Genomic DNA, 13,230 nt, shown 5'->3' on the forward strand with positions numbered 1-13,230 from the left:
GACCCCAATCGAGTTGTAGAAACATCTCAAGGATAATCAATGGAAACGGGATGCACCTGAGCTCAATTTACAGTCTCATAGCAAATGGTCTGAATACTTATGTAAATAAGGTATTTCTGTTTTTTTTTGCAAACATTTCTAAAAACCTGTTTTCACTTTGTCATTATGGGGTATTGGGTGTAGATTGATGAGGATTTTTTGTTATTTAATCCATTTTAGAATAAGGCTGTAACTTAACAAAATGTGGGAAAAGGGAAGGGGTCTGAATACTTTCCGAATGCACTGTACTCATCTGTCTAGGTTGGAACTGTTGCTGTTATAATATAAGAAATAATTTTCATTCTTAACTGGAATAAGCTGATTGATCACATCACACAGATGTAGACCAGAACACACACAGGCTCAGGTTTTGATAGAGCAACCCGAAGTAACAGTACAGAAGAAGCATGATCAGGCCTACTGTACATCTCACTGTAGAATGTATTGTTGAAAGAAAATCTAGGTTGGAACTGTTGTTAAAATACAATAAATAATTTGCATTCTGAATTGGAATACACTGACTGATCACATCAGAAAACACACACAGTCCTAATGAGAGGTGTGTGGCTGGTTGAAGCTTTCAACAAGCATTTCTATTCTGGGATCAGTTTTTAACAGTGCAACCCTGAGGTCATGCTCAGCATGGAGTCTGTTTCTGTACTTGTTTTTTAAGTATGCCAGAGTTGGGAACCATGACTCGCATCGGTATGTGGTGCCAAACTGGACCAGAACATCTACTGCTTTCTCAGTCAGGCAGGAGACCGCCTCCTGATGTAGATGAGCAACCCAGAACTGTGTTTTTGCCTAAAAAACCATCTTGCTTCAATCAGTTTATTCCAGTTCAGAATAAAAATGATTACTTGTATTTTAACAGCAACAGTTCCAACCTAGACGTGTTGTTTTCACCAATCCTTTCTACAGTAAGTTGTACAGTAGGCCCGATCATTTTATCTTGAAAATGTACAGTACTGTAACTTAGGGTTGCACAGTAGCTAGCTAGCTTGCTTGGGCTAATATTAGCAATCTAACTAACGTTAATAGCTGTTTACAATGGAATTGTTTGAAAGGGAAACTCACATCTAAGTTCCTACTTTGAGAGATAGTACTCCCTTATTTCTGCTTACCTGTTAGAAAATGACAACAATGATTTGCTAGTTGACTTACTTTTCCACTGTCGAAGCGCTGTTTCCTGAAGCATTCTGCCCTGTTCTGAAATAACTCCCTGGGTTTACCGTCATGCTGTGGATGTTTGGTCAGGATGTGTTGTTTTAATGTGTTCGTTTTGAGAGACTCATTACTAAACACTTCCCCGCACAAAACACATTGTGGGCGCTCCTCGTTATTTCTCAAAGTTTGTATGAAACCAAGAGAGAGAAGCTCATCGCTGTATTTGCGTTTAATGACGATTGAGCTGTCAAAATGTATGGCTAGCTTGACTCCATTTAATGACAGCGGTGAGTGGGAACAACAAGTCATTGGCTGACAGCGCATCATCTGCTGCTGAACCACAGCGCTGCGTCGTGTGGGTCGCGGAGTGATCTTCAAGAAAACCGCAGAAACAAGATCCGGTAAACCGCGAACACACCGGCTTCTCCCTCGCGCAGCTGCCGAACTGACACCGCTGCTGAGCAGAGAGCGCAGTGAACACAGACCATTTGTACTTGGCCAAATCAATTCCAGTAATTAATGAAATAATGATACGTTTTCTCTAACACGTCGCGACCCACCATTAACAGGTCCGGTCGCGACCCATACTAAACAAGGTGAGAGAACTTTGAACATAACTGTTAAAACTGTAATTGTAAATATGAAGGATAGACACCAAAAGAACAAACTGCGATTATATTTACAAAATGTTGGAAGCAATTATTACAAAAATATCGTTCTTTAGCGTAAAATACATGTTCAGTGCATAGAAATACTAATAATTTACATATGTAAAGAAAACATGTAAAGCTTTTTTTTTAAACTTAACAGGGTCATGTATGTAGGTTAGAAAGAGAAACTATTTTATTTGAAGTTAGATATATAAATAGCGATATAAATAAATTATGAACTTTTTCTCTGCTTCCAAACTTCAAAGCCAAGCAGATGTCAAAGGTTATATTCTTCTTAGTATCACTGGCATCTGTGGATCAAACGAATGGAAAGGTGTTATTACATGTGTTGTGATATGGCTGTTCAACCACGGTCTCTGAGGACCCAAACATTTCTGATGTACATCAGGTACTGATTCATTCAGACCTTGAACATCAGCTGAGTGGACTCTCTGGCCATGTAATGGCATACATTTATCAATTTAACTACTATGAAAACGATCAAACTAACTAGTCAAAAGGGGTGTGTCTCAAGTTGCACTCTACCTGCAAGAGGCATGGTTGAAGTGCTGTTTGTTGTTAGCACAGGCAGTATGGTTCAGGTGACACGCAGGGTAGGATGGTCTGGGTCCTGGGTTAGGGTGGGCTGTGGGGACAGGGTAGTGCGGTCTGGGACACAGTCACACCTGTCAACATCTATGTCACAGTCCACCGTTCTCATATTGGGAGAGAAGTCTGGAACAAACAGAGAGAAAAACATAGGAATGACTTAATATTACTACAGAGACCAGACCAGGGAAAATGGAGCGAGAACAAAACAAAACATCAGAATAATGACTTTCTACAGAGGCTAAATAATATCCTGAATAACACCCTGATTTAGCATCCCCAGCACATTACAATGGAATGGTCCCCAAAGTGCAAACTCTACCCAAACCCGGTGCTGCATACCAGCTAAATCTAGTGCATCAACTGGGCTGGATAGTTGATATATCTACCAATGGTACTAACCTGGTTGTTTAGTGGAGGGGTAGGATACAGTGGTAGACTAACCTGGTTGTTTAGTGGAGGGGTAGGATACAGTGGTAGACTAACCTGGTTGTTTAGTGGAGGGGTAGGATACAGTGGTAGACTAACCTGGTTGTTCAGTGGAGGGGTAGGATACAGTGGTAGACTAACCTGGTTGTTCAGTGGAGGGGTAGGATACAGTGGTAGACTAACCTGGTTGTTCAGTGGAGGGGTAGGACAGAGTGGTAGACTAACCTGGTTGCTCAGTGGAGGGGTAGGATAGAGTGGTAGACTAACCTGGTTGTTCAGTGGAGGGGTAGGATACAGTGGTAGACTAACCTGGTTGTTTAGTGGAGGGGTAGGATACAGTGGTAGACTAACCTGGTTGTTCAGTGGAGGGGTAGGATACAGTGGTAGACTAACCTGGTTGTTTAGTGGAGGGGTAGGATACAGTGGTAGACTAACCTGGTTGTTTAGTGGAGGGGTAGGATACAGTGGTAGACTAACCTGGTTGTTCAGTGGAGGGGTAGGATACAGTGGTAGACTAACCTGGTTGTTTAGTGGAGGGGTAGGATACAGTGGTAGACTAACCTGGTTGTTCAGTGGAGGGGTAGGACACACAACGGTCGGCCATGCAGTCCCAGATCAACCCACTAGCACACAGGCGCCTGGAGTCCTCCGATTTAGAGAGCTGACGCATCGGAGAGCACCTGCAACCAAACACACAGCCTGGTTAGTGCTAAGGGTACGACTAGAGAGAGTGTGTGTGTGTGTGTGTGTGTGTGTGTGTGTGTGTGTGTGTGTGTGTATCTGTACATCTGGACTCACCCGTTCCTCCTGTGAGAGCGTATATGGGCTTGCCGTCGGATCAGGGGTGGTTCCATACACTTACACTCTGTGTGATTGGCTACCTTTATCAACACCGGCTCAGGTCCGTATTTGAATGGTATCACACTCAGCAGCTGCAGGACAAAAAGTGTCAGAACACAGTAGTCCGTTTCTGGAGTCAGCGATCCATTTTGTAGAGAGAGCTGTATTTTATTTGACTCATTGATGGCCCAATGATGTGCAGAGTGTACATTACGTAGTCTATACGTACTGTATATATTCACATTCTCCAAAATCCTTGTAATTTAGGAGCACTTATCATGATCACAATTGTCTTAAAATCTAAATCAGGGGTCCACAACTATAGCCGCGGGATGATTTTTGTTGGAGCGGATGGTCAGGGGGCCGGAACATAATTACAATCATTTGTACACCGCAAACATCCCAAGAGGTTGTATTTGAAAATAAACATTATTTCATACCTTGATTACATTGAGACACAATTAAATATCTATTTTTTTATTAGTAGGAATACTTGGGAACAGATTTCCTAAATTAAACACATTTTTAGCTGAATTCCTGGTGAATTTAAAACGTAATTTTTAGACCAAAAACTAAAATAATATTTAAAAAAATGATATTTATTTACTAAAAACTTTGGGCCCGCGGGCTGCCTGTTGCCCGTTGCCGATCCCTGCCAGAAATCATTGCCATTTATTAAGAATAATATTAATAATGCGTTTTATTTGTAATACACTTTCTAACAGATATTTAAAGAGGAAATGCTCACTGTTTTATTAACATAGGCAGTACTTGTGTTTCTGCACGAGACACCCTCTTTGTTGCAGCATCCGTTACACCTGAAGACTGACACGCAGGGGGGCTTGAAGAACATGGAGGTCGTGGTGCCCAGTTCCTTTGCCACGTCTACACACGTCTCTCTGGGCATGCACTGGGTCTTCTGCCACTCATCGTCTATAGCTGATGATCACATACACACAACACCAACAGTTACACACACAACAAAACTAATAGCCACTATAGAGACTTGCTTTGGGTACCGTCTGGGTACACTCACATTCTAACAACAAAACATGCATTAGCAACCTGGAATGAATGTCTTGGCTTTTGCTTGGAGGGTTAACACAGTCTCGAGAAGAGCCAGGGTTCAAACCAGTCTGTCACATACTTTATGAATATCTCCAGGGAGAAGATTGAATAATGCCCAGCCTTTAGCTCAGAGGTCTAACACATTCTTGCAGTGCTGATAAGGGTATTTATATGCTTAAAGGTAATGATTAAAGGATTCCACCCTGAAACGTAACTATTAGTGATTATTAGTTTATGTAGCATGTATAATGAATAATTAAAGTACTCATCTACTGTTCGTGTGTGTGTATGTGCATATGAGTTATAAAATGGATGTCTTTGTATTATGGACTTCAGAGCGCTCTCGTGAATAAACTGTACGAACCTTTTGCATAAGCTGAGTCCTTGCCTAATTATTATTAAACCCAGGGTCTTACAAACCTTGGGGATTGGTCAAAGCTTATTGATTGTTAGTTATTGTCATTGGGATTGAAAATTCTCCTGACAAGTACACAGTAGACACAGATATTGAACCCACATACCTTTGAGTATCCCGAGGCTGTAGGAGCCAGCAGCATATCTCAACAAACAATACCAAAGCTTTAGCTTAGAGAGTCAACACAGTTTTGAGGAGACCCAGGTTTCGAACCCACATACCTTTGAGTATCTCCAGGCTGTAGGATGCTACAGCGTAGCGTGTGGAGCGGTGTGACCCAGATCCAGCAGAGGAGGAGGAGGAGGAACGGTGGTTGGGCTGCTGAGAGGAAGAGGATGAGGGAGACGTTTCCAGGTGTTTGAGTTTTAGACGACACTTCCACAGCTTCCAGTCAGGGAAATCTGTCAGCATGAGCAGCTCGTCCAGACTGGAGGCCGAACGCACATCCCTCTCCCACTTCTCCTGGTTGATCACCTGCAGGGAGGAGAGGAGGAGGACACAAATCATTTAATGATATATGTTGTTTTAAAGACAGGATAGAAAATAAGCTCCAACACGCTGGTAAAGTGTAGGTTAACATTGTCAGTTGGTTTGTGAGAGTCAACTGTCTCACCACAAGAGGGCAGCACTCTAACATCAAAGTCAGGATAAACTTTAGATACCATTGAGGCTGGCTTATAAGGACTGAGCTGATGATACATGCAAGTCAGTCTGATTCCTCACACACATATCCACCTCTGACTGTGCAATTATTGCCCAAAGCCAGGTCCCACAGACCATTAACAGCTGTCCTGGGATTTAAGATTTAAGACTATCATCATTTAGATTACAACAGATACACAGATGCTTCTGTGTGTTATAGTATTATAGTACTACAGTAGTATAGTACTACAGTATTGTAGTATTATAGTACCACAGTATTATAGCACTACAGTATTATAGTACTACAGTATTGTAGTATTATAGTACAACAGTATTATAGTATTATAGCACTACAGTAGTATAGTACAACAGTATTATAGTACCACAGTATTGTAGTATTATAGTACTACAGAATTATAGTAGAAAAGTATTGTAGTATTATAGTACAAAAGTATTATAGAACTACAGCATTGTAGTATTATAGTATTACAGTATTATAGTACTATGGTATTGTAGTATTATAGTACTACAGTATTGTAGTTTTATAGTACTACATTATTATAGTATTATAGCACTACAGTAGTATAGTACTACAGTTTTATAGTACTACAGTATTGTAGTATTATAGTATTATAGCATGACAGTAGTATAGTACCACAGTATTATAGTACTACGGTATTGTAGTATTATAGCAGTACAGTATTGTAGTATTATAGTACTACAGTATTATAGTATTACAGTATTGTGGTATTATAGTACTACAGTGTTATAGTACTGTGGTAATGTAGTATTATAGCACTGCAGTATTGTATTGTAGTATTATAATACTACTGTATTGTAGTACTACAGTACTGTAGCATCATAGTACAACAGTATTATTGTACTACAGTATTATAGTACTATGGTAATGTAGTATTATAGCACTACAGTATTATAGTACCACAGTATTGCAGTATTATAGTACTACAGTATTATAGTAATATAGCACTACAGTATTATAGCACTACAGTATTATAGTACTACAGTATTGTAGTATTATAGTACTACAGTATTATAGTACTACAGTATAATAGTATTATAGTACTACAGTATTATATTATTATAGTACTGCAGTATTGTTGTATTATAGTACTACAGTATTATAGTACTACAGTATTGTAGTATTATAGTACTACAGTATTGTTGTATTATAGTACTACAGTATTGTAGTATTATAGTACTACATTATTATAGTACTACAGTATTATATTATTATAGTACTACAGTATTATATTATTATAGTACCACAGTATTATAGTACTACAGTATTATAGTACTACAGTACAATAGTATTATAGTACTACAGTATTATATTATTATAGTACTACAGTAGTATAGTACTACAGTATTATAGTACTACAGTATTATATTATTATAGTACTACAGTATTATAGTACTACAGTATTATAGTACCACAGTATTATAGTACTACAGTATTATAGTACTACAGTATTATAGTACCAAAGTATTATAGTACTACAGTATTATAGTATTACAGTATAATAGTATTATAGTACTACAGTATTATATTATTATAGTACTACAGTATTATAGTACTGCAGTATTGCAGTATTATAGTACTACAGTATTATAGTACTACAGTATTATATTATTATAGTACTACAGTATTATAGTACCACAGTATTATAGTACTACAGTATTATAGTACTACAGTATTATATTATTATAGTACTACAGTATTATAGTACTACAGTATTATAGTACTACAGTATTATATTATTATAGTACTACAGTATTATAGCACTACAGTATTATAGTACTGCAGTATTGTAGTATTATGGCACTACAGTATTGTAGTATTGTAGTTCTACAGTATTATAGTACTACGTTTGTAATCATTACTTCTCATTCCCATGACTGTTTATAACTGGGACGAGAGGAGGCCCATTGTACCCCAAATGCACAGTAGATCCCCTGGCATCAGCCCATAGACAACATAACAGCTGGAAATGTGGAGTTGGCTGGGGTGGCATTAAGGGGTACTGGGGGGCAGGAGTTCCCAGGTTCCACCTGTTGAGGAGCTCTAGGAGCTCTGAGAAGACACGCTTCCTCCTTCCCATGGAGCAGAGGATGGAGGAGAGACACAGAATATTAGGAGACCTAGCTACTGTTTCCCACAGAGACAAGCTTACAACTGCTGCTGCACATGCTACTGCAGATAACAAGCAGGTAGGTCACTAACTAACAAATATACAGTACTACTGCAGATAACAAGCAGGTAGGTCACTAACTAACAAATATACAGTACTACTGCAGATAACAAGCAGGTAGGTCACAAACTAACAAATATACAGTACTACTGCAGATAACAAGCAGGTAGGTCACTAACTGACAAATACTGCAGATAACAAGCAGGTAGGTCACTAACTAACAAATATACAGTACTACTGCAGATAACAAGCAGGTAGGTCACTAACTAACAAATATACAGTACTACTGCAGATAACAAGCAGGTAGGTCACAAACTAACAAATATACAGTACTACTGCAGATAACAAGCAGGTAGGTCACTAACTAACAAATATACAGTGCTACTGCAGATAACAAGCAGGTAGGTCACTAACTAATATACTGTGTTACTGCAGATAACAAGCAGGTAGGAAAATCAGACCACCATAATTCAGAAACTTGTGTTGTGTGATCTCTCTCAGTGCCCTACAGGCCAACATGGAGAATGGGGACAGTCACGTGTCCAACTCCAAACACATTGGAGGAAACCCCTCTGAGTCTGGTATTACAGCTGACCAGTCCTATGGAGCTGTGGCTTCTTCCCTGCCTCCACTTATAGTGTTCAAATAATATTTACACTAAATTCACTCTGCACACTATTACCCAAAAAACTAAGACATTACATTATGACTGTGTTGGTGTAATGTAAATATAACAACGAAATGTTGCAATTTAAATTGTCTATTGTTGCCAATTGTAAAAGTTAAAAATCATAATAACCTTTTAAACATTTACAATATAAAAAGGGTGCGGTCAGATTTGTTGAGAAAGACAAATAGCGAGGGAATAAGGGACTTCCAATCATTTATGAGACGGGAAGGGAAACCCACAGAACAGATGGAAAGTTTAATAAACGACAGAGAGGAGAGGAGAGGAGAGGAGAGAGGCCGGGTCAGAGGCGAGGCAGAGAAAAGGACTGTCATGCAATATAAAACTTGTCAAACAGAAACAGTTTGCTTTAATTTCTTCCAGTCGTTGTAACGACATGAGCCGCCACTGATCTGTTCAATATGTGAGGATTGTGATGTTAGGGTGTAGCTGGCTGCTTCCTCTATGTGAGGATTGTGATGTTAGGGTGTAGCTGGCTGCTTCCTCTATGTGAGGATTGTGATGTTAGGGTATAGCTGGCTGCTTCCTCTATGTGAGGATTGTGAAGTCAGGGTATAGCTGGCTGCTTCCTCTATGTGAGGATTGTGATGTTAGGGTGCAACTGGCTGCTTCCTCTATGTGAGTATTGTGATGTTAGGGTGTAGCTGGCTGCTTCCTCTATGTGAGGATTGTGATGTTAGGGTGCAGCTGGCTGCTTCCTCTATATGAGGTTTGTGACGTTAGGGTATAGCTGGCTGCTTCCTCTATGTGAGGATTGTGATGTTAGGGTATAGCTGGCTGCTTCCTCTATGTGAGGATTGTGATGTTAGGGTGTAGCTGGCTGCTTCCTCTATGTGAGGATTGTGATGTTAGGGTGTAGCTGGCTGCTTCCTCTATGTGAGGATTGTGATGTTAGGGTGTAGCTGGCTGCTTCCTCTATGTGAGGATTGTGACGTTAGGGTGTAGCTGGCTGCTTCCTCTATGTGAGGATTGTGATGTTAGGGTGTAGCTGGCTGCTTCCTCTATGTGAGGATTGTGATGTTAGGGTGTAGCTGGCTGCTTCCTCTATGTGAGGATTGTGACGTTAGGGTGTAGCTGGCTGCTTCCTCTATGTGAGGATTGTGATGTTAGGGTGTAGCTGGCTGCTTCCTCTATGTGAGGATTGTGATGTTAGGGTGTAGCTGGCTGCTTCCTCTATGTGAGGATTGTGATGTTAGGGTATAGCTGTCTGCTTCCTCTATGTGAGGATTGTGATGTTAGGGTGTAGCCGGCTGCTTCCTCTATGTGAGGATTGTGATGTTAGGGTGTAGCTGGCTGCTTCCTCTATGTGAGGATTGTGATGTTAGGGTGTAGCTGGCTGCTTCCTCTATGTGAGGATTGTGATGTTAGGGTATAGCTGTCTGCTTCCTCTATGTAAGGATTGTGATGTTAGGGTGTAGCCGGCTGCTTCCTCTATGTGAGGATTGTGACGTTAGGGTGTAGCTGGCTGCTTCCTCTATGTGAGGCTTGTGATGTTAGGGTGTAGCTGGCTGCTTCCTCTATGTGAGGATTGTGATGTTAGGGAGTAGCTGGCTGCTTCCTCTTAAACCAGACAGACAAGGAGTTTTCTTTTCCCTCTTCTGCAATTTAGACCCAGGGGAAAGCATGGCCCAAGGGGAGATAGCGAACAAGAGAGAGGAGAGAGCGAAGAAGAGAGAGGAGAGAGCGAACAAGAGAGAGGAGAGAGCGAACAAGAGAGAGGAGAGAGCGAAGAAGAGAGAGGAGAGAGCGAACAAGAGAGAGGAGAGAGCGAACAAGAGAGGAGAGAGCGAACAAGAGAGAGGAGAGAGCGAACAAGAGAGAGGAGAGAGCGAAGAAGAGCAAGAGAAAGAAGTGATTGATAATTTAGGAAGTTCAAACGCTCCTCTCCAGGTCAGTGAGATCTTGTTACCGGTGACGCTGCATTTGCACTTCCAATACATTTGCTCCATTTACATAAGAGGCACACACACACTGCTCATTAGACCATGTCAGCTCTGATCTTCATGGACAGATCACAGGTGGTGTGTGTGTGTGTGTGGTTTCTCTATGCCCCCTGCCAACTGGTCAGCGCTAGCTTTATTAGCTCACATGGTGAGTTGTAAGGAGAGTTGATTCAGTTCATAAGAACATAAAGATGGACTCAAAGCTGGTGTCTCCAGTGGGAGACACATGTCTGCATTTCATGACATACTGGTCATTAATAAACAGCCTCTTGATGATGATGCTGATCGTGCATTGAATCCACAGAATAAAAGCCTGAGCAGAACATGAGTTGCAGATGAAACAGTGTCTGGACATTGAAACCATACAGGAATGAAGTGCATAGACACTGGACACTTACCCTGAGAGAGCTGGGATCATCTTGAAACTTTTTTGGCATTCCCAAGTTCAACTTCACCAACACCAGCATCATTCCAACACTTGCAGCAAGCATACTCTGCATCCTCTGGTTCGATGCTGTATCTCAATCTCTTCTGTGTTCAAAGTTCTCCTTCAGTCTCTGTACGGTCAATTTTCAGTCTCTGGACAGACTGTTCTATAACAGAGAGACGTTTCTGTATTGGGTAATCCTCTATAACAGAGAGACGTTTCTCTAACAGTTAATCCTCTATAACAGAGAGACGTTTCTGTATTGGGTAATCCTCTATAACAGAGAGACGTTTCTGTATTGGGTAATCCTCTATAATAGAGAGCAGAGCCAGAGGAAGGAGTCTCCTCACTACAGACCAGCCCCTCTCAGACCGGCGCTGACTCCTCAGACCACACACAAGCTCCTGTCACGTTCCCCGTGGTTACAGACACCTCTCTCTCTCTCCCTGGTCACAGACACCTCTCTCTCTCCCTGGTCACAGACACCTCTCCCTCTCTCTTTCTCCGTCTGGTCACAGACACCCCAGAGCAAATGGAGCAGCTAAAGAGGATTTAAAACACCTCTACCTCTACCTCTGTCATTCTCACTCCCCCCAAACTACACACAGCAAGGACACTTACAGTTTCACTTAGTCACTTGAGACTGCCTCAAGGACTCTTAAGACTGTATCTTTTGGTCCAACTACAAGCAAGGACTCTTAAGACTGTATCTTTTGGTCCAACTACAAGCAAGGACTCTTAAGACTGTATCTTTTGCCTGTCTTGACTATCCCCTCTCTTCTCTTCTCCCCAGTTAGTCCAGACCTCTTCAGAACTCATTATCTACTGTCTCAGCCTCTGCGTTAAAGGGCCTGCTTGTCACAGCGAGCGAGCACGGCCCCACACTTAGTTCCCGTTCTTCAGGGTTGAGAGGGCTGTCTGTCTGTCTCTCTGTCTCTCTGTCCCTGCCTTGTCTCCCTGGCTCTGTCTGTCTCTCTGTCCCTGCCTTGTCTCCCTGGCTCTGTCTGTCTCTCTGTCCCTACCTTTGCTGCCTGGTTCTGTTTGTCTGTCTGATGTTGCCTTGCTCTGTCTCTGTAAGTCTGTTCTGTCTGCCCCTGCCTTGGCTGTTAAATCCAATGCCACTGTATTTCCACAGAGTTCAGCTTATCTGGAGCAGCATGAACATGTGTTTTAAATGTGATCCAGACCTCAGCTATGCAGCATGGATACATGGGCCAGAGAGGGACGCTCCCACCCTCCACCCCACCCCTATCCCATCCCAGCCAAAACTCACTTCCCACTGGGCAGAGACTTCATTTCAACATCTAATTACGAGGAAACAACATTGATTCAACCAGTGTGTGCCCAGGGGTTTGATTGTCTGTGGGGGGAGGGATGGAGGGAGAGGAGAAACAGGAGATGTGATAGGGAGGGAGGGGGGAGGGAGAGGAGAAAGAGGAGATGTGATAGAGAGGGAGGGAGGAGGGAGGGAGAAACAGGAGATGTGATAGAGAGGGAGGGAGGGGGGAGGGAGAAACAGGAGATGTGATAGAGAGGAGGGAGGGAGGGAGAAACAGGAGATGTGATAGAGAGGGAGGGAGGGAGGAGGGAGGGAGAAACAGGAGATGTGATAGAGAGGGAGGGAGGGAGAAACAGGAGATGTGATAGAGAGGGAGGGAGGGAGAAACAGGATATGTGATAGAGAGGGAGGGAGGAGGGAGGGAGAAACAGGAGATGTGATAGGGAGGGAGGGGGGAGGGAGAAACAGGAGATGTGATAGAGAGGGAGGGAGGAGGGAGAAACAGGAGATGTGATAGGGAGGGAGAAACAGGAGATGTGATAGGGAGAGAGGGAAAGAGGGAGGAGGGAGGGAGAAACAGGAGATGTGATAGAGAGGAGGGAGGGGAGACCCACTGTTTCGCAGCATGAGACATCATTCTGCCAGATGCAAATGGCCTTGAAATGTGAGACGTGGTTGGTTTCCCTCCTTCCTGTAATGGATACTTGCATCTCCTCTGAGGTCTGTCTAAAGACATAATGACTGGAACTAATCAGTGGTTCCATTAGATAGCTTCTGGAGACATCACGGCAGGAGAGTTTTATTGAGGTTGAATTAAAAGTGCC

At 42.2% G+C, this 13,230-nt stretch overlaps 1 protein-coding gene across 2 annotated transcripts; it reads right to left on the bottom strand.

Moving 5' to 3' along the window:
* Positions 1–1,864: 1,864 nt before the first annotated feature.
* On the bottom strand, positions 1,865–13,094 carry LOC115186266 (vascular endothelial growth factor D). Of its 2 annotated transcripts, XM_029745937.1 has the most exons (8): positions 13,021–13,094; positions 11,099–11,293; positions 5,439–5,691; positions 4,483–4,673; positions 3,693–3,826; positions 3,456–3,574; positions 2,403–2,591; positions 1,867–2,167 (listed from the first exon to the last, which is right to left on the bottom strand). In XM_029745937.1, the coding sequence occupies exons 2-7, from the start codon at positions 11,198–11,200 to the stop codon at positions 2,455–2,457; spliced, it is 936 nt and encodes a 311-aa protein (XP_029601797.1). In that variant the 5' UTR covers positions 11,201–11,293; positions 13,021–13,094; the 3' UTR covers positions 1,867–2,167; positions 2,403–2,454. The 2 variants fall into 2 exon arrangements, with proteins under 2 accessions (XP_029601796.1, XP_029601797.1); XM_029745936.1 differs by lacking the exon at positions 13,021–13,094 and having other exon boundaries at positions 1,865–2,167; positions 11,099–12,347.
* Positions 13,095–13,230: the final 136 nt, after the last annotated feature.

The sequence above is a fragment of the Salmo trutta genome, unplaced genomic scaffold (genome assembly GCF_901001165.1).
Source record: "Salmo trutta unplaced genomic scaffold, fSalTru1.1, whole genome shotgun sequence".
NCBI classification, from domain to species: Eukaryota; Metazoa; Chordata; class Actinopteri; order Salmoniformes; family Salmonidae; genus Salmo; species Salmo trutta.